General features: G+C 42.0%; 5 protein-coding genes and 1 long non-coding RNA gene across 9 annotated transcripts in view; 2 read left to right on the forward strand and 4 right to left on the reverse strand.

The window, feature by feature from the left end:
• The window catches only part of Wdb (serine/threonine-protein phosphatase regulatory subunit widerborst), a 38,847-nt gene extending 31,402 nt beyond the window's left edge, over positions 1 to 7,445 (reverse strand). The window contains exons 1-2 of the mRNA XM_076810252.1: positions 6,901 to 7,445; positions 6,051 to 6,437 (exon numbers count right to left, since the gene is read on the reverse strand). Coding sequence (XP_076666367.1) covers positions 6,051 to 6,189 — 139 coding nt within the window. The 5' untranslated portion in view covers positions 6,190 to 6,437; positions 6,901 to 7,445. The remainder of the gene's footprint in view (positions 1 to 6,050; positions 6,438 to 6,900) is intronic.
• Positions 4,982 to 6,364, forward strand: LOC143367973 (uncharacterized). Its single transcript, XR_013085120.1, has 2 exons — positions 4,982 to 5,334; positions 5,422 to 6,364. It is a non-coding gene; the product is annotated as an uncharacterized LOC143367973 (long non-coding RNA).
• Positions 7,446 to 8,892: 1,447 nt separating the features above from the next.
• On the forward strand, positions 8,893 to 10,665 carry LOC143367977 (JNK1/MAPK8-associated membrane protein). The gene is made up of 4 exons (XM_076810269.1): positions 8,893 to 9,611; positions 9,687 to 9,856; positions 9,931 to 10,007; positions 10,097 to 10,665. Exons 1-4 carry the CDS (start codon positions 9,139 to 9,141, stop codon positions 10,310 to 10,312), a joined length of 936 nt encoding a protein of 311 aa, XP_076666384.1. The 5' UTR covers positions 8,893 to 9,138; the 3' UTR covers positions 10,313 to 10,665.
• Positions 10,388 to 14,824, reverse strand: Cd98hc (CD98 heavy chain). Its single transcript, XM_076810267.1, has 9 exons — positions 14,406 to 14,824; positions 13,537 to 13,915; positions 13,211 to 13,455; positions 13,013 to 13,138; positions 12,297 to 12,523; positions 12,027 to 12,210; positions 11,727 to 11,953; positions 11,054 to 11,203; positions 10,388 to 10,607 (listed from the first exon to the last, which is right to left on the reverse strand). The coding sequence occupies exons 1-9, from the start codon at positions 14,631 to 14,633 to the stop codon at positions 10,532 to 10,534; spliced, it is 1,842 nt and encodes a 613-aa protein (XP_076666382.1). The 5' UTR covers positions 14,634 to 14,824; the 3' UTR covers positions 10,388 to 10,531.
• A 580-nt stretch (positions 14,825 to 15,404) lies between these two features.
• LOC143367978 (uncharacterized) lies at positions 15,405 to 17,233 on the reverse strand. 2 transcript variants are annotated; one of them, XM_076810271.1, is made up of 4 exons: positions 16,689 to 17,215; positions 16,352 to 16,566; positions 15,818 to 16,008; positions 15,406 to 15,729 (listed from the first exon to the last, which is right to left on the reverse strand). In XM_076810271.1, the coding sequence occupies exons 2-4, from the start codon at positions 16,443 to 16,445 to the stop codon at positions 15,715 to 15,717; spliced, it is 300 nt and encodes a 99-aa protein (XP_076666386.1). In that variant the 5' UTR covers positions 16,446 to 16,566; positions 16,689 to 17,215; the 3' UTR covers positions 15,406 to 15,714. The 2 variants fall into 2 exon arrangements, with proteins under 2 accessions (XP_076666385.1, XP_076666386.1); XM_076810270.1 differs by having other exon boundaries at positions 15,405 to 15,729; positions 16,352 to 17,233.
• Positions 17,234 to 17,407: 174 nt separating this feature from the next.
• On the reverse strand, positions 17,408 to 25,251 carry LOC143367975 (maltase 2). Of its 3 annotated transcripts, none has more exons than XM_076810265.1 (10): positions 25,058 to 25,251; positions 21,454 to 21,765; positions 19,647 to 19,826; positions 19,415 to 19,572; positions 19,216 to 19,350; positions 18,924 to 19,129; positions 18,647 to 18,842; positions 18,116 to 18,567; positions 17,908 to 18,048; positions 17,408 to 17,767 (listed from the first exon to the last, which is right to left on the reverse strand). In XM_076810265.1, the coding sequence occupies exons 2-10, from the start codon at positions 21,617 to 21,619 to the stop codon at positions 17,449 to 17,451; spliced, it is 1,953 nt and encodes a 650-aa protein (XP_076666380.1). In that variant the 5' UTR covers positions 21,620 to 21,765; positions 25,058 to 25,251; the 3' UTR covers positions 17,408 to 17,448. The 3 variants fall into 3 exon arrangements, with proteins under 3 accessions (XP_076666380.1, XP_076666379.1, XP_076666381.1); XM_076810264.1 differs by lacking the exon at positions 25,058 to 25,251 and adding an exon at positions 21,890 to 22,395; XM_076810266.1 differs by lacking the exons at positions 21,454 to 21,765; positions 25,058 to 25,251 and adding an exon at positions 19,901 to 20,034.
• Positions 25,252 to 25,847: the final 596 nt, after the last annotated feature.

Raw genomic sequence — 25,847 nt, forward strand, 5'->3', positions numbered from 1 at the left:
GCTAACAAGGTTGTGCAGGTTATGTAAGAACGATTCGAAGGACGAATAGCAGGGGAACGGCCTAATCAACAAGAGCGGAATCGGAGTTCGCAGCGAACTGACGCTATTCTGACAAAATCGGATCCCCGATCGGCAGATAAGAATACATGACATAAGACTTCCGGTTGGTACAATAACGAGTGAACACGGCAAGTTAAGTGGCGAAAAATTAATATCAATTAAAAAGTCTAAAAAGTTTAAAAATTATAAAACCTTACTCAAATTTGAGTAGGAATTAATACCATACCAGAATTCTCACACACAACCAAAGAATAAACTAAAAAGAGCAATTCAGGAGGAAACTAGTACACCAATAACTGACAATACAAACAATAATTTAACAAATAAAAAAATAAAACAAAATAAATTCTATGAAATGCAGGAGAATAATAAATATGATATCAACATATCGGGACCGTTCATAGTCCAAATGACTGCAAGAGACGAGCAGCAAAACTTAGGAAACTTACATCCTTTACAAATAGGCAAAAAGATTGCACCTCTCACAAATCAACTACAAAAAATTAATAAGTTAGGAAAAGACAAAGTTCAGCTAACATTTAACAATTACATATACGCAAACGAGTTCGTAGAAAAAGCTAAAACTAAACTAGCAGAGTGGTATACATACATCCCGGACTATAAGGTACATAGACGTATAGTAGTTTACGACATTCCCAAGGAAATGAAGATAGATGACATTAAGCAGGGTATAGATGAACATGAATCTAACCCAGAAGTTCTAGAAATCGAAAGATTAATGAGATACGATAAAGAAAATGACAATCTGACTCCAACAAACGCCATAAAAATGGTAATCAAAGGAGATTTACTCCCTCAATCAATAACCATATGGTATGTTAAATGTAAGGCAGTGCCAATAAAGAAGAGCATTAAAAAATGTTACAACTGTTTGAGATACGGTCACATCAAAAACAAAATCGAGGATCTAAGAAACATAGCACAGGACTACGATATAAAAACTTAATATTTGCAATAAACAAACTAGACCTAGAAATAGTACCAAAGAGTGAACCAACAATGATTCCTAAAATCAACTACAGACCAACAGCACCTGATTTACAGATAGTATCATTAGACTTAATTAGCAATGTCATAGTGAATAACATAATAGACCCTATGAATAGCGACCACCACCCTATGGTTATCGAAACCAACTTTCAACCACAGGAATTGACAAGCAATAGACCGAAATTGACTACAACGAAAGTGGATTGGATCGAAACACAAGATGATCTAAAGAAAACAACCTTCAAAAATAAAATACTTAAAACAAACCATCTAGAAGAATACAAGGCTCTAGTCAATACTATTCAAGACATTTTAATTAACAATGGTGCTAAACAGATAAACAACCAGCAACAAAACCACAACACTACTTACAACAGTAATACAGGAACAACGAAAAAAAATAAGAATACTAGACCTGCGCTTAGATGGTGGAATGACGAATGCCAGGAAGCAACAATCAACAGAAAAACAGCATACTTAAAATACAAAAACCACCAGCTTCAAAGAAACAATAGAGAAAATCAACCCAAATACTAAACTAAAAGACATATGGAATATTATAAAATCATTTAAAAACAGCAAGGTATGGAAAGCACCGAACAATTATACACCAGAAGAACAAATAAAAGCAGCAAAAATATATACAGAAAAGTTTGCTCCACCGTCAACAACAAACCACGTTCACATAAATAACAATTCAACGGACCTTCCATCAATATGGAGACAAGAAGTCACAGTAGAAGAAATTAAAGAAATAATTAAAACCTTAAAACCACACATGGCACCAGGGGCTGACAATATCTCAAACAAAATATTAAAAACCTTACCAGATAACATAATTGATAGACTGAAGGATATTATAGCACTAATCATCGAGGAAGGAGAAATACCATCAGACTGGAAAATATACAACACCACTTTGATACCAAAACAAAACAAAAACAGTTATAGACCAATTTCACTAGCCTCAAATATCTTAAAATTAACAGAAAAAATCATTAAAAATAGACTTGATCACTATATAGAAAATGACCTTATAATACCAAGCATACAATTCGGATTCAGAAAAAACAAGTCGTGTCAGGACAGCCTCAACGCAATAACAGAAAGAACGGTCCACTTTTACTTAAACGGAACTCATATAGATACAAGAATATGCAGAAAAGGTCTCCCTCAAGGATCTATCTTAAGTCCTCTTCTATTTAATATATATATACACAAAATATTAAGTCACTCAGGAGACAACTGTTCTATTCTCCAATTTGCAGACGATATAGTGATCTATTGTAAGAATGCAGACAAACTTATATTAAAAAGAAATCTAACAGTTTCAATAAATACCCTCCAAGAATGGCTTACATCTATAAATCTAAATATATCTTCAGAAAAAACAAAACTAGTAATATTCTCTAGGAAAAGGAATACCCAAGATTTTAATATTGACATTGAAGGGAAAACAATTTCACCAACAAAGGAGGCTAAATTCCTAGGACTAATGATGGATAGCAAGTTAAACTGGCTACCACATATTAAATACCTCAAAGAAAGAATCATTAAAGCGACAACTATACTAAAATGGCTATCGGAAGTTTATTGGGGAGCTCATCCAGAAACCCTATTACTAATATATAAAGCAACAATAAGATCTATGATAGAATGGGGACTACCACAATATATCAATGCGTCAAACACAAATTTAAAAAGTATTAACTCTTTAACACAATCAGCTTTAAAAAAATGTTTAGGACTAACGCAATCTACTCCAAACGCAATAGTATGGCACATGTCTAAAGAAATGAACATTTATCAGAGAGCAGAAATGCTAACAAACAACTACCTAGTAAATTGCTATACACAAACATCACATAAACTAAAAACAAAGTTAAAATATGTTAACAATTTACTCAAGAAATCATCAAACCATAGAGTTGACTTTTCGATACTAAGAAGATGGAATAGTATAAAACCTACACTGGAAAAAATTAATCACACAAACCTACCGATACTACATGAATATCCTATACAAGTTCAATTTAACAAGATTGAAATAAATATAGAAATTGGAGAAATTACAAAACAAGCAGAAAAACCAAATGAAACATTCAACAAAAAATTAAATGAACTCTCTCATTATGACATAGACATATACACAGATGGATCAGGATACAAAAAAAAACAGGAAATGTAGACAACGAGGTTATTACAAAAGCAGGCGCTGCATTTTACGTCCATCAAATTAATAAATGTGAATCATTCAGCCTACCAAACGAATACTCACCAGAAACTTTAGAATCTAGCACCTATGAATCCTGTAGGATAATATCGGACGCTAAACATCTCATCAATAAACTAAACCAACTAAATCGCAACATACAAGAAAATCAACACATAATGGAAATAAAATTTCTATCGTACAAATGTCAATCTATAAATAAAAAAATACTATTCATATGGTGTCCAAGCCACATAGGCGTAGAAAATAATGACAAAGTAGACAAACTGGCAAAAGAGGGAAGAAACGAAGGAAGACAGGTTTCAACGAAGCTCACAAGCAAAGAAGTCAGAAATATCCTTAAATCCACATCCATCCTAAAATAGAAAAACGAGCTAGAGACAATATCACAAATAAGCAACAATAGTTACTTCAAACTATCAAATGATGATCTAAAATTGAATACATATTGGTTTAAAAATTTCACAGAAAAAACCAACTAGGAAGACAATAACGACAATAAATAGAATTAGAAGCAACCACCATAGAACCAATTCACATCTACACAAACTCTCCATCATACCAGAACCCAAATGTAAATGCGGCTACGAAGAAGAAAACCTTAATCACATGATTTTCTCATGTCTTCTAAATAAAGAAATCACAGACACTCTCACAAAATTCATACAGACGAAAGGGATACAAGCTCCATATGACATTAGGGCATTAGCTTTTAGTGACGACACAGAAATCATAACCAACATAGTACAGGCCTTTGCTAGCATGGAAACACAATTATAAACATTTAAACAAACTAAAAACAAATAAAAATTTTAGATTGCAAGCAAGAAACACAGAAATCCAGAAGGAAAAAGAATTACTGCGATAACAAACAAGATATAAAAGACAAAAAGGGAAGGAAAAGATATAACTCCGTGGTATCAGCGAAAGCTAAATCCACACAAACACTATATATATATATATATATATATATACATGACATAAGGCAACACGCGCACATGACGCGACAGAAATTTGCGAGCAACAAAACGTATGCATGCAGGCAGACGCTCGCACACTTCCCATTTGTACAGTGCGTCACACACCGACGCGATAAAATCGCCTTTTTTCGATCAAAGTTTCTTACACGTCGTTGCCGTGCAATCCGAATCCTTCAATTTCTCAGCGCACAATCGCTGACAGCGTTTGGAAATATATATCGCAGGAAAATCGGTCGAGTAACGCGAACTGGCCTCTGGTTTGCCGCTCCTCATCGATTTTCAGGAACATACGTCAATACTAAGTACGCCAAACACGTATTCACGGAATCGAAAGCTATTCCTCAAAACGGTCAATTAATCTGAGTTCCTCTCATCTGCGCTAGATAATATCGATTATTTAGAAACATGAAAGAAACTTTTGCTCTCAGCGCGAACGTACTTTGCGAGATGAGAAGAAGCAAGACTACCGCCAAGCTGAAATGTCACAGGGGCAAGGGGAATCGCCCGCTCGCGTCAACGTATCCCCTCCAACACAGTTCGTCCCGTGACGAAGAACGCAAACGAAACCAATCGCAACAATCCGCGGATATGGACAGCCGCTAAGAACCGAAAAGCAGGACTTCTTGGAGGGGATAAGGTGGAGCGAGCGGGCGATTCCCCTTGCCCCTGTAACATTTCAGCTTGTGGGTAGTCTTGCTTCTTCTCATCTCGTAATAGTACTACTCCTCGCAAGCTTTGAGGTTAGCTTCGGTAATCTCGCGTATCAATATATGCAGCAACGGAATGCACGATCGTTAAAATAGTATCGGATCTACATTATTTATACACTCCTTTTAATATCAAGCTGAAAGCCTTAGTAATAAATTCTATCATGTTTGATAAACTTCTCAAACTTCTTACAAGTACGGAAATAAATCTATCCGTTAACTGTAACTAGAAGTCATTCAACCATTCCAATATGACACACGTAGCTTTCAATCCCCCAAAGCATAGAAATATGTCGCGATGCGAACACCGACAGTTCCATAGAAAGAAAGATCAAAGAGGGAGGTATTTCTGGAAATATATGTTGAAATCATTAATGCGCCGACTATTAACTTTGTTTACTACCGGAATGTAATTCCATTCTGTCCGTAGATTATGGTTGCTCAATGTTGAAGCGGCAGATGCGCTGCCAATTGTACAAGTTCAAGGATGTTTGAACTTTACGCTTGTCAAAAGTGAAAACAAAGTGCAGCCTACCTTGCTGACGCAACAATATGATAACTCTTACTAAATACATGGCATTGAACGTGCATTTTATACGAGTTCCAAGACAGAAAAAAAGAGCATCGATATTCAGTGTTATCAGAAGGAGTACACACTTTACATTTTCATATCTTAATGTCACTTCGAACAGGTTTAATTTCATTGGTATTCGAAAATCTTGCATCGAAGCACAAGTGACAAGCTTTTGCTAGTACGCGATTTATGTAACTACGGTAGCTGTTTAAATAAAGGCGTGTAAATGATAGAGAATAAGAAAATTAAAGCGACGCGACATCGTTTTCAATAGATTGTACGTTTGGAGGAAACGCTAAACTTCTGCTGCTACTAAATAGTCTTAGTTATATTTAGAAATGTAATATTACTCGAAAGGAATCATCTACGACGCGCAGATGCTTTTGAACGACTGGCGTGTTCGCTGCACCTCGATGACATTAGTATGAAAATGTAAACGCAGGACGCGCTTGGTAAGAGAGGCAGAGTGCGGAGCATCGACTAACCTCTGAGCTGCGGCAACTGTTGAAGCTCGACGTCTTGGGAGTTACGATAGCGGGACGAGCCCTGCGACTTCTTGGACTTCTTCTTGAGAGACCTCTTGGCGAAGGGGTCTATCCGGTCCACAAAATTGCCAGACGACATGTTGATATTAACAGAGGCACTATGAGAGCTGGATGAGTGTGGAACGCTGGAGGTACGTTGGTGCCTCAGTTGTACTTATCCGGCATTGGACGCGACTAAAGTGGATTGCGTCCACCCCGAGGAGGCCGCATTCCGCGTTGACGGGGATGAACTCACTACACTCACAACGGGCAAAGCAGCACTGCACGAAATTACGAGGACCGCACGTGGCGTGTATCTGGGCACGGTAACCTACTGTTCAGGCGTTCCTGAACCAGAAAGGGGTAAGAATTGATTGCAGTGCGTACATAGCACGAGGATCTATATCCGCGTAAGAGGGGAGCGCGATAACCGAGGTGGGTTGTCAATCGAGTGGATCCATCAAGTTCATAGTTCGACGGAAAATTGGTAAAGGGAATCGGCCGCGGCCGGCGGCTGGTCCGGTATCGGCCGAGAGAGAAAAGGGGCGCGATCGGTTGCTTGTTAGGCGTTGTCACACGCGAACGCACGCCCCGTCGTCGTACGTCGGATCTCGGATCTACACCGTGCGGAACACAGAAGCGGCAGGCACGGCACCGTGTCCCTCTGGCTCGATCGTTGTACGTGGATTACGCGTTACCTGAAAGCCAGACCCGGTGGGCTCGCTCTAACGCTCGATTCCCCCCTGTACGGGGATATTCGGGATGACGGCGCCGAGGGCCGTGGAACGGCCGTAGCAAAGGCCAGGCTTACCGTGGTCGTGCCTGCGTGTCGGGTGGCGAGAGCCGCGAGAGAAGAAGCACCGTTACGAAATAGCTCGCGTAGCTCGGCTCTAGGAGGCGGTCTCTCACCGCGCGAAATCTATCTTCCACAGGGGATTATCTTTCTTCCGCCGCACGCGGTGGCCGCACTCCGTACGCGCAGCGAAACGCACACACTCACTTAAACGCCGCGATGGGGGACGACACAGAGGCTCGAACAGCACTCGGCCGCCATCAGCTGCTCGGACCGACGAGCTTCTTTCATTTTTGCCGGAACCGACCGACAGACCGTCAGGCGTTGAGCCCCACCGAGACGTCTTCCAACATCGTACGTTTTTATCGCGCGCACCCACCGGCCAACTATTATTCCCGCATCTACCGCACGTAAAATTTCAATGAAAAAAAGAATAAAAACCAGGCTCCTCGCACCGTCGCCCTCTTCACTTATTGAAAACCCGTCAAGAGGTGCCTTGTGTGCCTGAAAATAGTAATGTGCGCTCGGCAATCGTCGGCCGGAGATTCCCGATCCCACACGAGCCCGCACGAACGCCCCAGATCGCGCCACTTTACGAATCTTTATCCCCTCGCCCAATGCACCGTCGTTTACCTCGCTCACTCGCTCGCCGTCGCTTTCTCACTAGGAACCCACGGATCTATGCACGTTTAACCAATCGCGCCACTTAATATCCTTCCAAACTATTGGTCGAAAATCATCCCACTACGTATCTAATTAATGCTCTTTCATTAACATTTATCGCTGTTACGTGTTATCCAGCGAATTTCAGATTTTTTAGAGCTGGGTTGGTGCTCGTGTAGTGTTCACCGCCATCATGCTCGCTAATGCACGGTAATGCGCCAACGTTCAAATAAACATTCTGCTTCTTTTATTTATTCATTTATTTATAATTTCAATTTAACTTTATTCCGTCGGACAAAATTGTCAACTCAATTATAAATTTCCAACGAATTTACGATGTATGCCTCATTTGTCGTTTTACGTTTCTACGGTAATTAATATATTTCTTTCTATTTACATAGCATCGAGTGGGTTACACTACATCAGACGAGAAAAATAGAATTCTACAATAATGATACTTGTCTCTCAGTTGTTTCTGACCGAGTATTTAATATCACGGCTATGATTAATATATGACGCGGTATAGTAATAATTATAACATTTATTTTTGCACGTATCTTATCTATTCCTATTTATAACTCTATAGGTTCAACGTTTTTGATAATTTGAATCAACTCTTTAAGTTCTTTAACTCGTTTAAACATGGCAGGCAACCCCGTAAAAATACTGCTTTCGAATCTCTCCTATAGGGAGAAACGCATTGTTACCAACATAGGTTGCGCGATTCGCCAACGCGACCCATAATGCCCCACTGCTTTTTCTTTTATGAACATGCCTTAATTCAGCTTCGTATTGAACATGTGATATTACCGATCTATATCGTATATGTTCTCCGTACTATATTTGACCGTCAGATGACGTTACGTAGAGAATAAAAGAAGAGCGCGGTTTTTGAGAGACACTTCCGTTTCGATCCATTATTGTGGATAGCCACGTTTTGTAGGATCTGGCATCGTGCGTTTTAATATTGACCAGCGAGTGTGATCTGTGAGCGCTAGTTTCGTCTCGCTCTATGCCTAAAAGCCGCCCTGTTATTATCGGTGTTCTCGGTCGCGTTGTGACGCGAGCGACGAATTTCGTAGTGCCGAATCGGCATTTCAGGGTTGTTAGATGGCTTTAATGTCGAGCCGCCAGATCGCGTAAGAAAAGTAGCCCCGAAGTGCAAAAATTCAAATATCTTGATTCAAAAGGATGTTTAAATATTATCTGGAACTGTTTTCTTTATTTATTTTAGATACATGCGTGTAGCAATATTTTATCTTGACATTTCCTACATACCGACACCGGCTGGGTAACACATTACCAACCGCTGTCGTGACCTCTTTTGGTGGTTAGGCAGGTACAAAATCGTCCTGCCAGATTCTCAAAACAAAGTGCTTCCCAGTACTTCCTTAAGCTGTGTATTCGCAGTGCGAAATTATAATCTTTATGGTATGTTATGTGAATGCTCACGAAACCATGTTATTGTATCATTCCTTATTACGGCTACTGCTTAACTATATTGATAGAGGAACCTCCACTGTGTTGATAGGGGACAAGTATACAGATATTTGAAACTTTTGCGAGCATTACGTTCCTCTTACTTTATTATCCATGTGCTTAGTATCAAAAGCGAACGCTTTAAGTTTATTCATGGGGTGCCCTGGTCTGTATTGTGGAAGAGAGCTATTGCCCGATGGGAATTGGAGCGAATGCGGTGCTTGCCCCAGAGGGTTTAGGGCCAACGCGTCCTCGGCGTGCATCCTCTGCGACGCCGACCCAATGGTTTATGACTGGCTCTACCTCGGATTCATGGCATTGCTAGCGTTGCTATTACATTGGTTTTTTATCGACATGGTATCGATGAGGCGTAACATACCCAAGGAAGTGATCGCGTTGCACCTATCTGCTTTGTTCGAAGTGGTCGCCGCAGCTCTCATCACTTTACAATTAACCGATCCCATAGGCTCCTTTGGAATTAAATTGTGCAAAACCACCAAGCTTTCGGACTGGTACACTCTGCTGCACAATCCTCGTCCTAAGTACGAGGAAACTTTACATTGCACTCAGGAAGCTGTTTATCCGCTGTTAGTACTCGCGTAATCATGAAAGTATCGAATTGATCCCTTGCGTCGAAGGATAATGAATCATTGCATTTCTAGGTACACTATGGTATTTGCTTTTTATGCTTCAGGAACGGTTATTATGTTATTGATAAGGCCATTGATAGCGAATAAATGTTTACCGAGGCAAGGGAAGTTTTCCATTTATGCCGCTCTTTATTTCTATCCGAGTCTGGCATTAATTCACGCGGTCGGCGGTGGTATAATATGTGAGTAAACCAATTTACATTTTAAAAGGAATATCTCTAATTCGTTCTTCTAAACATCCCGAATTCTTTTGTAGATTATTCGTTTCCGTATATAATAATAACGTTATCCGTCCTGTCCAATGCGGTACACTTTGCGTTTAAACTAAATCAGGTAAAATCTTTGTAATGTTTGCATCAAGGTACCATTCGAGTATTTCAATTCTTACAGCTTTTGCCAATATGTATTTCATCTTGTTTCAGACAATGAAATCGTTATTACTGAGTTCTGTGTCGGATCTGAAGAATATAATAGTTATTTTAGGTCATTGGCTCTTACATGCATATGGCATAGTTGCTGTAACAACTCTTCGCGAGCTCAGCTTTCACCCAGGGATGATTGCTTTAGTTCCTCTACCCGCGTTATTTTATATCGTTACAGTAAGGTTTACAGATCCACATAAACTTCATATTGAATAAAGTTTATTATTCTAGACAGAATTCTAATGAAATGAACACCCTTCCCTCGGGAGAAACAATGAGCTTATAACAATATTCCATCGTTTGCTGCAGCATATTTTATTACACACGTTTTCAGCACGCAGAGGTAATATACAATTTCATTCGGTAAATGCCATTATTTGAGGGCAGTAAGCAAGGGATTAGCTTGACTAAGTAGAATGTTTCTTCACGCTGCGATTAATTCTTCGGCACGAACGTTAACACAACTGTACTCTTTGCCGATATAGGGACCTTATTAGTAGCCAGCTTGGTCCTGCGATGGAAAGAACGTTGCATTAATCAAGTAATCCTCTTTCAATGTTTCCATGTTTGGGGCGTCCTTAAATTACGTAGGGGTAATTTTTACGAATTCTTACCCCCTCCCTCCGCTAGTATAAGAATTCGTAAGATTTGATATTCCAACCCCCTCCTTACGTAATATTTTTTACACTTAATTTTTTTAGTTATTAAAATTCTTTTAAAGGTTTATATAATTCATTTAACTCAGTTTCGTGAAATTTAAACTAAAACTACTTTTCTGGAACATTAATGATAGAATTTGTATTTATTTAAAATTAGGTTAAACAATATTATGTAAGACGCTACCTGACTCCCCACCTTGTAAGGAAACGTAAGAAATTCGCGACTCCCCCCCCCCCAAAAAAAAGCCTTACGTAATTTAAGGATGAGCCCTTTAAGAAAAAAAATAGACGACTTTACCGTATCGTGTCACCGTCTTGCACATAATTAGGGCTATGCGCAACCACGCTAACTTCTTCCGAAATATGCGGTATCGTGGATAAGTCCACTGCAGTGGGCTCTTCTGCTGATTGGTATGCTACCAAGTAGCCAGGATTTCCACTCTTTAACCTAGATAATTTATGTACAGTTTAAATGCAATTATTTCGAAAGTTAGTTCGAAAGATCGAGAGAAACAGGCTCAATCAAGTAGACTAATATACACATTTCGAGTTAGTCAAGACAATAACGATTTATCACACAAAGTTACTTCTACGGACGAGAGGTTTCATGCAATATGTTAGTGAGAGGACTCACCAGCTCCTGCGTTGCATGGAAGGAAGCGTGGAGCAGGGCAAATTAATCTTCAGTTAGTAAATTACATAGTACACATGTGTGAGTTGTGTGGAGTGTATGTTATTCGAGCTTTGGGCATTGCCTCAAAGGATGATTCAGACGATTTATAGCAATTGAGACCTAAAGTGCAGCAAGTTTCTTTAACATAGAGTCTTATACACAGCATCAATTAGTCGATTCTGCTTGTTGAAAACTGTCAATGTTATCTACAGGATCTTCAACTGATACTTTCTATCGCGATGGTACGGGGGAAATTATTTGTATGTTAATAATACATTTTTAATGATAATTCCATTACCTTGTGTACACAAATACACTTCCATTGGCAGTCTTAAATACTGTATCTCCGTAAAGGAAGGTCGAACTGTGCCGCGCTTTGGACAAAGCTGCGAATGCATCCTTCGCAGATAATGTGTCGTTTAGCGTGAGTATAGGAGTTCCCGGTAAAAGTAGCGTCATAAGTGTCAAGCTGTCTGCTATATCCGCAGGCAATCTTTGCCTCAAGCCACGCTTTTTACCAGTCAGCTGAAAGATACACAGGACACCGTGGGTGAATACCGTAGTTAAGAATATATCGATCAACGCTGCAGAAACTTACATCCCAAGCAGGCCAGGAAGTAAACTCCAACCACTGCGAGATACCTTTATGCAAAGCAGTGGCATTTATATTAGCATCGGCAGCTGCAAGGAATTGCGAACTCTGCGGGATATCGATCAGTCTTCTCTTCTCGTTGTAGACTTGCAGAATATCTTTTCCAATGTCGTCTTGAAGGGCGAACAATCTGAAAAAATTATTTCAACTCGTGTGTTTATTATTGAATGCACGAGATATCTGCGGAAGTTTTCCTTAATGTACGAGATAACTCACCCCTTATTCTCTGTTTCATTGTAAACTCTTTCCTGCCATTTCGACAAGACCGCAGCATTTTCTGGGCGATCTCTCGTATAAGCGTGCACTAAGGAATCGTAATTATCCGTTTCTGTGGGGATAGTGCTCCTGAACTCGTCACGAAGCTTTGGATCTGCGATTAAGTATCCAGTGTTAGCTAAACGGAAGCCACTGATTCCCAATTTTATCCAGTGACTCAAAACATCCTGTATAAAAGATCACGTATTATTCAGTGTCTTGTCTATCGGCGCGATACGTTAAGGGGTCATTCTGATAATCACGCCGCAAAAATCGGCATCATTCAGGCTTTTTTTCTCAGTGAATACAATGAATAACAATGTCAAACTTTTTTTTTCAATTATTAAGCTACTTGTAATGTATACGGAACAATTTTTTAAATACACGTTTAATTGTGTTTTTTCAATGTTATCTGGAGTTCAAAATTGCGCCTTTGAAAAGACGGCGGAAGTGATTTCAGCTCACAGACTCATCTGAAACAACAAGTAGCTTAATAAACGAAAAAAAAAAGTATGACATTGTTATTCATTGTATTCACTGAGAAAAAAAGCCTGAATTTATTTACTTAAAATTTATGCATATATATCACCGAAATGGCCGGCAAAGTATCAAAATTCTTAGGTGGCCACTATAGTGGCCAGCCTGGCCCTCTAAAGGTTAAAAGGCATGTAGCTTACAGCAAATTCTGCAATTACTGCTGAGTTATTGTAGTTCAATTCAGGCTCGGTTGTATTGAACTGATGAAGGTAATACTGCGCTCTTTGTTCGTTCCACTCCCACGCTGACCCTCCATATACGCTCAACTAAAAGTAATATATATTATTAAAAGTTTCGTACGATGCAGAGGTCGCGGTATAAAAAGAAATATAACCAACCCAATTGTTCGGAGGAGTTTGCCTGCCCTCCGATGTTGTCTTCCCATCTGCCCATACGTAATAAGACGTAAATGGTTCCTCTTCCTCCAAAGAGCGTCTGAACCATGGATGCTCGGCTGAAGTGCGAGTAGGATCTAGTTCCAAGATAACATGCTGATCTTTATCCTTCGCAGCCTTTATAAGAGCCTCTAGATCGCTCAACGTTCCCAATTCAGGCTTAATGTCTTTGAAGTCTTCTATTCCTCCTGTAAGTCAAGACGCGATGCGTATCATTGCCAGTCCACAGTCAACGAAACTGTGCGCAAGAAGAATATGAACGTATATACCTGTCGCACTCTCTTTGACTACAGATGTAAGCGAAATTGCATCTATATGTTGCTCTTTCAAAGTCTGCAACAGAGCTTCTACTCCTTTCAAGTCGTGGGTACTCGTTTCAACAGGATCTAATTGTACGATAGGACTCTTCTCCCACCATTCCTTTGGTTTAGGCGCTGAACATTTCGGCGCCATTACGACAATGGCCACGGCGCCTCCCAACATGGCTAGCCACAGTAGCCAAAAGGCGATGAACAAGAACCATCTCAATCGAACCCAGAATGGGTCGGTAGCGAATTTCATTAGCTCCTCCTTGCCCATTCCGCAGAGAGCCTGCTTAACCGTTTCAATGTCAATCTTGGCATCCCCATTCTCGGATATGAATTTCACCTAGCAATGCGAATCATCCATTAACGTAACAATCTAGCGCAAACGTACCTTTCTTGTTTCACTCGATTACTGAATGAATCAGAGTTATTCCCCCAGCATCTATTCCAAGACCCGTCCTTCTACTTCAAGATGATGCAAGAAAGGGGAATTCTTACTTCCCTACAGTGCATTCATTCCGACATGGGATAAATTTAAACGCTCGCGATGATCGAACAGAAAGCAAGGGAGAGTCTTTTTATAGTGGATCAATCGCTCATTATCGGCCAGACAGAGTGGCCTTTATACTGAAGCAACAACTCCCACGCGGAACAAAAGTAATCGATCAACTGTTTACCATGGGACAAGACGGCAATAAAAATATTAAGAATATTCGCAGGACAAAAGAAATCAGTTCCGCTGTGAGCGAGGATGATCGCGTTTGATCGATCGGCGCGTAAGATCAGGCGAGTAGGCGTGCCTCGAAAAAAAAACGTGCCATTATCATAAGTACCTCGGTTGTGTCTTTCGTGGGAGAGATTTTACTCTCGTCCTTGAGCATTTTCTCGTGGACCCCATCGTCGATCTCATTCTCGTTGTTCGGCTTTCCCATCGCGACAGTTTCCGCTACGTCTTGCCTGGCAGAGTCGTCGTCCGGTAGCGCCTTGTACGTGGCAACTGGCGTCTTCTTCACGTTACCGTTCGCCTCTGCGCTATCTAAATCCAACCTCCCACTCTCCATGTTACGGCCTTTGAACGGATTCAAGGGCGTGCTCCAACGATCTTATGCGACGGGGGATGCGCGAGATATATCGCAGAGAAAATCCTCTCCTTTTTGCGATAACTCCGAAACACTGCTCCGCGGCTTCGTCCCTTAACGCTCCAGCTGCAAGAATGGACAAACGCGTTTCACCCCTCCAAGACACGTAGCTGGGTTCTCGGCCCCCTTTTTGTCCCCTGGACCTATTTACTTTTACTACCACAGACGCATTGTAGGAGACAATCAGGGACGACCCTTGTCCCTGAAAGGTTTCATGACTGGAAGGGCCCTGAACACCGAGACCCATTGTTGCGAGAGTGAAACAACGCTCGCAGAGCTCTCTAGTACAGATGAGAGACATTTTTCATGGGAACGAGCGTAAATATTTGAGGGTCCGAAGGTCGCAGTGGAGTTTTGCGTTTCTATGACGCAGTTAGCACTGTTCAGGGTTACGACGTGGGGTAAAAGGTTTCCAATTTTCGGGGAGCTCTTGAGAGGTTTCTTGAGAGGACGTTGAGATAGACAAAGTGGTTAAAAATTGTCTTGCGCGGGGTTCCGTGTTGTCATAGTCCAGAACTGATGTAAATGCTCTGATTCCGATTCAATCGATTCGAACGATGAATAGGGCACTCACACAAAGGAAGCGGCGCAAACCGTTCTTCGGCGTTTGTGCGCATCCTGCTCATTGAACTTGTGCTTATTGACTAGTTGTAACGTTACAACCGCGGGCGTTTCAAGATATTTATTGTTACATGATTAATGCACGACATGTATTTATATAGAATAAAGAGAAATGTTTATTATTACGATATACAAGTCTACCTTAATTTACCGCCATACTTTCATTTATTCTACTACAGTTTACCAGCCCTAATAAAGTTACACGGTTAATTTCATTTATATATGTACGTTGGACCGTAGCCTTGCCAACGCCAGCATGGAATTAAATTGCTTATCTTGCGTCTTGCTGATAGCACAGGGAATGTGCTATCTCTATCAACACACAGACTTTCCATTTGCACTCTTATTTGCGTAACGCCAAATTAGGAACAAGGAGTGCGAATTATTTTGCAGTGACCTAAAATATTTAAAACGAATAAATATTAAAAATACGAAGATCGTAACATGCAGATTAAAGTTATAGTGAAACTCGTTCGAATACTCACCGCAGGTGTAGCATTTAAATTAGGTACCTTCTCTGTATTGATACATGTCTGCGGTAAAAGGCAACAGTAGGACAAAATGGATCCAATAATCACCACTATCAACGTTGCCCATAAGAACCAAAATATACACAGGCGGACGTTCATCCATACCGGGTCAACCGTGCTGTATCTAAGATCATCGTTTATCGATTCTGAAAATAAATTTTTTTCCACTTTTCATGACTTTCTTCCCCCAAGCATTGCGTCCTAATTCGACAAAACTTTAATGCTTCTTTTATTCAGGATAATGCACTCGTAGTTCGTATCACTCAGTTTCCCGCGGTATCTAAGGACATCGATCGATCGAACCCGGATTCGAGAATCGCAATTTCGGCACTTCCGGTCTAGGAGCGCATACTGCGCAGTGCGCATGGATGTGTGGGCAATTGCGGGAGACACGGTGATTGGCCGAATTCGAATTCAAGACGCGTGTCGTTTGTTCGGGTCGGTCGCGCGCGTGCTTCTCTTGTTTTGTGCTTAGTTTTGTGGTCAAACCTGTGTCCTTTTGTCTCCCTTTGGACTCGTTGATGCGTATGGCCTCGTAGAACGACTTGCCGCAGAATAGGTGAGTAGTCTCCTCGGATCCCATTATTTCATAGTCCTTTCCTTGTTGCTCGTACACTTCGCTATCGGAGTAGCCGACTAACGGTCTCCTCGACTCATCGTTTTTTCCGTTGCGCACTGGTTTGCTGCCCGATACGGCGGGGGTACTGGTATTTACAAAATGGTGACACGATTTAGGTTGACCGCCAACGATTTGTGTCACGGCACGGCTCAACAGAGACGAACGTGGCATTTATTACGCGAGATAGATATAGACAGAAATAGATACCGATTCAATGGCGAAATTGCCTCCGCCGCCCCTATTATTGTTTTCCTTTTCTCCTTATCGCGCGGGGAGATACGTTAGAGACCGTTCAGCGTATTTACGTCTATTTAAATTCGTTGCCGCTTTAATTAGAAAACAGTCGGCGCATGTGACTGATAACTTTGATGCACAACATTGCTAGCGCACAGCAACGTATTATTCGCGACTCGCGATTTCTTAAAATCTATTTAAGTAATAAAAGCACAAGTACTCGATATGTTAATCACTCCTGCTTTTATGCTACTCCCATTCGCTTTACGAATGAACCATGATAAACTGCCGACGCTGCTAGCTTGGATGTTGAGACTGAAGTACTCTTGCTACCCATGATCTTAGCATGCATGCAACTGGCCTCCAAGTGCCACGCGCTGACACCTGCAGCTACGTTATGTAGATTATTATGAGTCATTAGACAGGTTCATTGCTTTATCAACGTACTTGGACAGCGAGAGTATTCGTATCGTCATTAATATAAATTAGAGCGACGATCCAGGAACAGAACGTTAACACCTGGGACCAATGTCTTTCTCGCTATAAATAACTGCAGGACACTGTCGACATCTGTAGAGATCAAGTAGGGTAAACCGTCGCTATGGATCTGTTTGTCCTTTTTATAGCTAGAAGGTTGCGGCGCGAGAACACTTCGTCTAAATGAGCGGTATAATCACTTCAATTTTTACACAACTAAAACTTTTATTCTTTAAAGTCTTATTTATAGAAATGCTCAGAGTCTGAATAACAGTATCACAGTAAAGCTTGTACTTATTATCAAGTGTAATGTCGATATGGACTTAGCAGCTGCGCCAGGAGCCGGCTCCGTTGAAGTCGAGATAGGAATTGTAGATGTTTCTGCTGGAGTAGTTGATTCGCTTGACGTAGATGTCTCAGTGCTGCTTTCCGTACTTGATTCAGTGCTTGATTCTGTGCTCGGCTCTGTGCTTGATTCGGTACTCGATTCTGTTGTGCTTTCCTGTATTTCCTCTGCTTTTAATAGAAACGCTGCATTGGCTGTTAGCGTAAGACTTTCTCCCGAAACAGTATCCCTACACGAGAATGTTACAAGTTTAATTATTCGCAAAGATTTCTTTAAAATAGAAAAATATTATGACATTAAGTATTATTCTGTATACAAAATTAATGTTAATTTAATTATTTACGATGTAAGGCATGAATGTACACTTACGTAGCATAAACAGCATTACTGGAAGCCACAATAATTTCCATAGAATCTTCCAAGTTAGGGTACAACGAAGTTAAATTAACAATTTCGTGACGCAGGCCCAGGTTAACGACAACTATATACGTGGAGTAGTTTTCCAGAAATCTGATAATAAAGGAAGATAGGTGATTATTGAGTACTCGCATTGAATACTTATTCACCGCGTACATACCTCTTCAAAACAAATACACGATCGTTGTTTAAGCCTGCAAACTCATGACCCCCGTGGGTGAAAACCTTGTCTTTCCTCAGAGCAGTGAGTAGCTTATACGTGTTCAAGTTACTCTTTCCTTCCTGTTGCGTTTCAACGTTTCTCTGTACATAATCTGGGTGAAGGGGGAGGTAGGTGGTTGCGTTGGTCGAAAATCCTGACGATACGTTACAATTCCATTGCATAGGTGTTCTGGCAGGGTCTCTAGAGTATTTGGCGTACGTTTCGTTTGATCTGGCACAACCCATAGGGTCTATTGTTTCATTCCACGACATATTTCTGTCCAGCATCGCAATCTCTTCTCCGTAATAAGTAAACGCTTGACCAGGCAACAACATGCTAACCATATGAAGGCCATCCACACGGTTCAATCCAATTCTTGTAGCTGTTCTTGAATTATCATGATTGGAGAGCTGAAATTGGGTGAAAAATATTGGTCTTTTTAGCTTGGATACTCTTAACCACTGCGTGATTTAACGGGTGACTGCTTACCACCCAATTTGTACTCGTATTACTGGGAAGCAGGTCCAGCCATTCCTCCAGAACATTTCTAATATTTTCAGCTGTACTCGTATTTTGAACACAAGTGATGAAGCGGAAATTAAATGGCGGAATACCTTTGTACGTTTCATTGCCATAAAGGTCTATCAGTACTTGATCAGAGTCGTAAGACTCGGCGATGAGCAATCTGCAAATGAGCGATTACATCGTCGTCACATAATCATCGAAAAATAAGCTGCCTTGATGTTTCTAATCTTTGTGCACGCACTTTGAGGAGGCATTATTCGTGTCTACCCAGTCATCGATAAACATGCGGAACTTGTACAGCAGAGCTGTATTCTCAGGCAATCCAGACGTATAAGTTCCATTCCCAGCAACAGGTTCGTTCCTTAGATCCTCATCTTCGTACAGATACGATACAGCGTTGATTCGAAAACCATCGACGCCTCTCTTCAGCCAGAAGTCGAACACGTCCTGGGATATAAAAATAGATCCATAAATGTATGCTAATTTCTCATTGAATTACAAGACGTAACATCGCCGTAATGCTAATATCCTACCAGTAATTCTTGCGACACATTTTCATTTCTCAAATTGAGGTCAGGTTGGGATTTGTGAAATTTATGGTAATACCACTGCTTCCTCGAGTCGTGCCACGTCCACGCAGATCCCTCCTCGTCGCTATAGGTACTCGCCTGAATAAAAGCTAGCGTTGCGTTAGGTTCCCCGAAGGTACTTTGGTAATGACGAGTCGCTTACCCAGTTATTAGGGGGTAGACTATTGCCTTTGTCGTCGACAGAGCCATTCGACCAAACGTAGTAGTCCTTGTATGGATCGACGCCTTTGGTAGACATCGAGAACCATTCGTGTTTGTCGCTCGAATGATTCGGTACTATATCCAAAATGACTTTGAGATCTGGAACATTTCATCCTGCTGTCAATCCTGCTACGTTCGTGCTGAGTTAATGTAATTTGCCTATTAGTATGTACCGCGGTCATGTGCTCCTTCTATGAACTCATCGAATTGACCTAGGCTACCGAACAGGGGGTTTATGTCGGTGTAGTTGGAAACATCGAATCCAGAATCGACCATTGGGGATGGGTAAACAGGATTCAGCCAAATCGCGTCGATCCCAAGGTCCTGGAGATAATCGAGGCGACTGATGATGCCTAAGCATAAGAATACACTCGTTTCACTTGTAAATCGATAATGTAAATATTTTGTCGCATAATATGTTTCCCACATTTCCCAATGCATCAACGTCGGGTGTTCGAGCAAGCCCATAAATCAAGTCCCATGCAAAACAGTGCGAAGTGTTTCCAATCTACATGACGCTCGTTTCTCCACGTGCGTCTCATCCCTTACGGACATGGCTATAAATTCAGCTCTGAAGTTAATTAATTCCCATCAGAATCGACCGATTATAACACGGGTGTGGAATTGGATAATTATTCCCATCGTATGATAATGTATCGATCTTCTGTTATCACTGCTGCAAATGGGGATCTGAAGTAACTTCGGTTGGTATCTTAACCAGCGAACGATAAACGGGAGCAGTCACGCGGGCAACCCTGATCGAGAAGCTCATTCTTAACGCGGTGGACATTTGCTAAGCGCTCTCGATACTTTTTAAAAATAGACCCCCACGGCCAGCAGTGCTCCTTTGAAACATTGATGCCAGGGTGCAATGCATCTATATTCTACCAAAGATTTCGATAGTCCAAGGCTAAAGGGTCGCGTTTCTCGATCAATGCTTTTAAAATAATCACGTCTACTCCATGCATTCCACTCTGGGCGATTAAAAAGTAATCGACAGCGATTAATCCCACATAGAGTAAGTCCAGGACAGTCGATTAACCTAATATAGAATAGCTATTAAAACTAATACCGGTATTACTTATTTTATCAGAATAAACCTAGTATGTTGGGAATTTTATGCTGATTCAGAAAAACTCGTCGACATTGGCTTTGAGACGATATTTCCTGAAAATCGGGAAAGATGGTTCTCGTCGTTGGGAGAGACCACTCGCATAATTATTTATTAAAAAGACAACAAGGAGGAAAGAAAAATTATTTATGAGTGAATACTACAACTACAGACTTATTGATATTTAATTTGTTTACTCTAAGCAAGTAGAGAACACATGAAACAAAAAGTGAAGTACCTACTGGCGATTAGCAAAGCAAATGAATACACCAGTGAATAAATAAAATAAATAAACAAAAATAATAAAAAAAAAATCCTCGCAAAATATTGTAAATTTAACTGATAGAATAAAAGTTTAGAAAGTGAATCATCTCGCACCCACAATTTGAAAGTGAACCATTTATCCCAATCATAACTCCACTCCACCATCTCTCCTTTCTGCAGGGAGAGATGGCCCTCTCGTTAACTTTGAAAGCAAGGGAAATACTTTGGCTGTATTGTCTCTCAATACCCCTACTATCTTATTATCCAAAACATTAATCGAAACCTCAACTTACCTTGTGCAGCTTATAAATCGAGAAGAGCACAGAAGGAAGCGAAATGACGTTGTTCATTTAACTGTTTGCCTCCTAGAGAAGCTATCCTTCTCTATCCATATAGAGTCTGAAATACAGCGACTCCACCAACTCTCCTGTCCCACCGACTCACCCGGATTCACCCTGCACTCCCATGCTGCGAGTTCTACCCCCATGGACCTTACGTCACAAATATCCGCCAGTGTTCTCCCCGAAAGGATTCGGACCGTTTACAACTGGACACTCCCCGCCACCAACACACCTGTGGATTCACCTGGCCAGCTGAGAACGTACCCTTTAAGTCACCCTCGCCGTCGCCGTCGCTGTCCTGGAATCCCCTCGGCCAGATTTGATAAACCAGGGCGGTTTCCCACCACTGTTTGTCGGCGAGCTCGGCGCAGTTCGCCCCGGTGGCCAGAAGTTGCAGAGCCAACAGCAAGGTGCCGCGGAACAGAGCCATATCGGCGATTTCAAAGGAACTTGCCGCCCAGCCGTTGCCTGGTCCTGTTATATATTTTCGCCAGAAAGCGGGTTGTCGCGTTATCTCCGCTATCGCGGCGTACTCCCGTGCCCTTATCGCCGCGATTTCTTGTCCCCAGAAGAACGCTGGAACCGCGCCATTGTTTACGTTCACCGAGAACAGAAAGCTTTCATTAAACCTTCTTCGCTCGTGATAGAGCGACGGTCTTGTTTGAGCAAAGAATTGGGGGGAAGTCGTGCAATCGATTACCTGCTCGGGACGGTAGCGACGGTATGGTAAAAGGAGCGCGGGGGAAAAGCTTGGCTGTTTCTTAATTAATCTCCCCGAGGGAGCTTCTCCGAAAGGCGTTCGAAAGAGAGGCCTGATCGTGAGACGGTTTAAAAGCGCTTGTGGTCAGAGTGTCGCGGACATTCGGGTTATCTTCACCAGCGCCAGTCCCAGCGAAGCGTGTTCTTCGCAGCGGTCTCATCTGTCCACGTTCATGCCCGTTAACACTCTACAGTTTCCTTTCCGCTGCGAGATTCACGAATCTCGGCGGTAGGTTCCGTCCCGAGCACCTATCCGCGCAATGGCACCGCAGAAACTGGTCAAGGGGGCGACCGAGAGCAAAGACTCGCGCCCGTTGCCAAGAGAAAGATCGTCTGGCATGCTAGATGCTGGCTTGTATCCTAAGTACTTTTGACGCGAGCTCAAACGATCGGCCGTGGGCAGATAGCATCGTTTCGGTAGAGAACGAACACTCCCTTTGAATCTCAAATATTCCTGTGCCCCCTCAATTGGAGAGGTTATTGATACGTCTCGAATTTGTTTCTGCATTTTTTTGCTCTCACCCCCTAGAATGGTGCATTTCATGAGAAAATAATCCCTGAAAATGGTTATTGCGTTCGGATAACAGGGACGGGTGCCGACCAGGCCTTAAAATTTAGAATTCATTAATGGTTTGGATTTAAAGAATCTCTCAAAAATGGTAAGCCTTATCGAATTTTTGTTCACATAATGTTAAAAGAGCATTCGTTTTTCTACAATTACTGTATACAGGATGTCCCGAAAATGGTGGAGGACCTTGACCCTGAAACCGTAGCTAAACCGGGCGAGATATCCGCGAGCCGCCACCCTTTAAGTGTCCACGATGCCCACGAAAAAAGTGGTGTCGAAAGGAAAGTTGTTGTGTTTTTTGTCCCGGGCCTTGTAGTGGACTTCATCGGCAGGGTTGCCAGGAAACTTTTTTTGATCAACAAACTTTATCAATGTAGTGGAAATACCTACATTTCGTGGTGGCTTCGCGTTGGCGTCGCCACACGCACACATTACCACCACTCCTATAGGTGTTCCTCCTCCACCACGAATAGTTTGCAGGAACCCATTTCCCGGCAACGCTGTTCGTAGTCGCAGCGCGGCGTGCGGTCATGCTAGCGTGGGCAAATCACCCCATGAGACCCTTTCAAGGTCCTCCACCATTTTTGGGACACACTGTATATTATTATTTCGTATTTCCAACCATTTTTCAGATAACAACGCAACAGGCAATACGCCACGCCGTAGAGGGTAGCGAAGGCCTTCCTATTCAAACGCTATTATCTGAAAAATGGTTGGAAGCACGAAAAAATGATATCTACAATAATTGTAGAAAATTGAATGCTCTTTTAATATTATTCGAACAAAATTTCGGTAGCGCTTACCATTTTTGAGAAATAGATTTCTAAACTTTAATTCAGCACCCTTTCTTAACATCCGATTGCAACAAACTTTTTCACAGGAGCAAAGGAAATCGGAGGTTGAAAAATAAGGGCCACTCTACTCCCACAACCGAACCCTCTTGTTAGAACGAAAGCGACTTGCGAACGTATGCACCTAGAGCATCAGCGTCCGCGGTAATGAATTAAGGGTGCCCCCTTTCGCGTTCATTCGCGACCAGCCCCCTTCGACTCGAAACATCGCGGCCGTCCACTGTAATTAATTCCCTCCGCTCCCGCTTAATTAAAATTCCGCGCGCCACCGTAAAAACGACGCTCCACTCTTTTAATTCGCCTTGCAGTATCACACGGCCGCTTGGAGCGTTTCAAAAAACACGGTTCCCCGGTATCGCCTGCGCCTCAGCTATGATTCATCCTCTTCGCGGCGAATCCTTCGGTCAGGGGCGGAAGGGCCCTTTCGCGGCAGCTTCCGCCGCGCGCCGAATACCTTATTGCATCGCGTAACTCACCCCGTAAACCTCTCGCGGGTGTGTTCCATTATTCCCGGCCGCGGCAACGTTATTTATCCCGTCCGATGGGAGTTATTGTAAATTGGAAAATAATCGATCGACGCCGCCGCGAACACTTTCTGTCGCAATTCGCTGGGAAGCTCGGCTGCTTCGCGGTGAGAGCCAACTTTATTGCGCGAGATGCTAGTCGCTGTAAATCGACCCACGACGGATCGATAGCGACCGCGAGCTTCACCATTCGAACGTGATTTCTTGGAGATATTGTCAGGGACTGCGCGCACTTATTCTAATTTCTCGTTTCCTTCTCGTCTCGCTTCTAAGCTAACAAGGGAACATATCGAATCCACTTTGCAGAGTAGTGAAAAATATTTGACACCTTTTTTGTTATCAGCAATCGACTATGTTGCAGGGGTGAAAGCAGAGTGTCTCGAGAATTATTAGGCGTAGAACGAATTTTTTTTGAAAGCGTGAGTGTCTTACAGATAGACCCCCCTGCTCAGTTTTTAGAAAACTTCAGAAAATATGTTTTCGACTCCAACTTTGGGGGCTCTTTTCACCCCTCAACATGGATAATTACCGATGACAAACAATATATATATATAAATTTTTTTTAAGTTAAACAATTTTATTTAATTTGATAAAAAATGCACTAAAATCTAATTTAAATAAAATCGTGAGACAGGATATTTCGTCGCTTGATTCTGTATGGAATTGGTTCATATCCCGTTATAAAATATTCTGCCCCACGATTTTATTTAAATTAGTTTTTAGTTTTTAGTGCATTTTTTATCAAATTAAATAAAATCCTTTAACTTAAATTTTGTTTATTACATACTTTTTATTTATTTATTTTTCTACGTTTTGATTTGTGGTTATAGGCCGATTTCAAGTGGTTTGGATTTGTGGTTATGCGTGTTTATTATAGGGGATGCAATTTCCACCCCCAGAGGATGATTTTTTTTTAATTTTGTATTGCCATCACAACTACATACGCTTGCAAAGTTCCAAGTCTTTTGGAATCTTGGAGGTTGGTTAAAATTAATTTTCAACATTAAACCAAACAAATAAACGGATAATCGAGCGAAGCTACTTCAGAATCGTTTAAAAGTACACGCCAAATATCTTTCATTGTCCCGAAAATCTGCCGAGTCTCCTCAAAATCGGCATTTGCGGGTTCGATGCGTTCCTTGCAAGTTCTGACCGTACTTACTCACCTGAGAAACGATTTCCAGTATGCCTTCAGATCCTCGATCTCAAATATCAGTTCACTGTGTCCACTTGGAGCGCCCGATCGCGTTCGGTTGACGACGGTACCGCGAGATTCGACTCTTACAATGGAACGTCGCGTTCCCGAGGTTGGTAGTCTCCGATGCAACGATTCTTTATGTCCACTGCCGCTCGGTGGACAGTGCCAGCCGCGGTATCGTCCGACTCCTGACAAGGGAGGCGAGAAAAATAACGCTGTAAAATTTGCATAGCGCCGCCAGATAGCGATGACCCAGCAGACGATCGATGCCTCGTAGTTGCTTTCTATCTGCCCGCCAGAAACTGCGTATACACTCTCGATCAACACGCGAATAATACTCTGAGAAGTGCGCGTTCAATTGAAAAAGTTATACATACCCGACCTCGGCCCAAGTAGCCGACTACAAGAGCGCTTAATCGCGCCACCGAGGCTCGCTGGATTTTAAGTCAGGGGTTAATTCGCGCGCTATCTCCGGCCGCGAAAACACTGCATTTATCTGTTTTTCCGTCGCTCCTCGTGCCTGGCAATCGGAACGACGGTGCCGATATCTTGTCGCGGTGCGGTCGTTAATTAACCAGCGAATCGCGAGAAATTTTGTTTGCTCCCGGCCACAGATCGAGGTGGAACGGGGAAACGTCGAAACGAAATCGCACCGAACGTTGCCTCGTACGACCGCGATGAATCGCTGACAAACCAATCGCTCGCGGGACTCGCTTTTAAATTAACCAAGTTAGCGGCGGTGAACGCCATTAACGGGT

The sequence above is a fragment of the Andrena cerasifolii genome, chromosome 4 (assembly GCF_050908995.1).
Source record: "Andrena cerasifolii isolate SP2316 chromosome 4, iyAndCera1_principal, whole genome shotgun sequence".
In the NCBI taxonomy this organism is placed as follows: domain Eukaryota; kingdom Metazoa; phylum Arthropoda; class Insecta; order Hymenoptera; family Andrenidae; genus Andrena; species Andrena cerasifolii.

Excerpts from the sequence above, each read along its gene's own strand:
- LOC143367975 (XM_076810265.1), bottom strand. The coding sequence starts at position 21,619 with ATGGCTCTGTTCCGCGGCACCTTGCTGTTGGCTCTGCAACTTCTGGCC. Across the intron at positions 19,573-19,646 it reads AGAAGGAGCACATGACCGCG|ATCTCAAAGTCATTTTGGAT; the intron begins GTACATACTAAT and ends GAAATGTTCCAG. Across the intron at positions 19,130-19,215 it reads ATGTGTCGCAAGAATTACTG|GACGTGTTCGACTTCTGGCT; the intron begins GTAGGATATTAG and ends TTTATATCCCAG.
- Cd98hc (XM_076810267.1), bottom strand. The coding sequence starts at position 14,633 with ATGGAGAGTGGGAGGTTGGATTTAGATAGCGCAGAGGCGAACGGTAAC. Across the intron at positions 13,916-14,405 it reads CCACGAAAGACACAACCGAG|GTGAAATTCATATCCGAGAA; the intron begins GTACTTATGATA and ends TCGCATTGCTAG. Across the intron at positions 11,954-12,026 it reads CTTCCTGGCCTGCTTGGGAT|CTGACTGGTAAAAAGCGTGG; the intron begins GTAAGTTTCTGC and ends TGTATCTTTCAG.
- LOC143367978 (XM_076810270.1), bottom strand. The coding sequence starts at position 16,652 with ATGCCACGTTCGTCTCTGTTGAGCCGTGCCGTGACACAAATCGTTGGC. Across the intron at positions 16,009-16,351 it reads AGGGAGACAAAAGGACACAG|AATCGATAAACGATGATCTT; the intron begins GTTTGACCACAA and ends ATTTATTTTCAG.
- LOC143367977 (XM_076810269.1), top strand. The coding sequence starts at position 9,139 with ATGTGCTTAGTATCAAAAGCGAACGCTTTAAGTTTATTCATGGGGTGC. Across the intron at positions 9,857-9,930 it reads GGTCGGCGGTGGTATAATAT|ATTATTCGTTTCCGTATATA; the intron begins GTGAGTAAACCA and ends ATTCTTTTGTAG. Across the intron at positions 10,008-10,096 it reads TTGCGTTTAAACTAAATCAG|ACAATGAAATCGTTATTACT; the intron begins GTAAAATCTTTG and ends ATCTTGTTTCAG.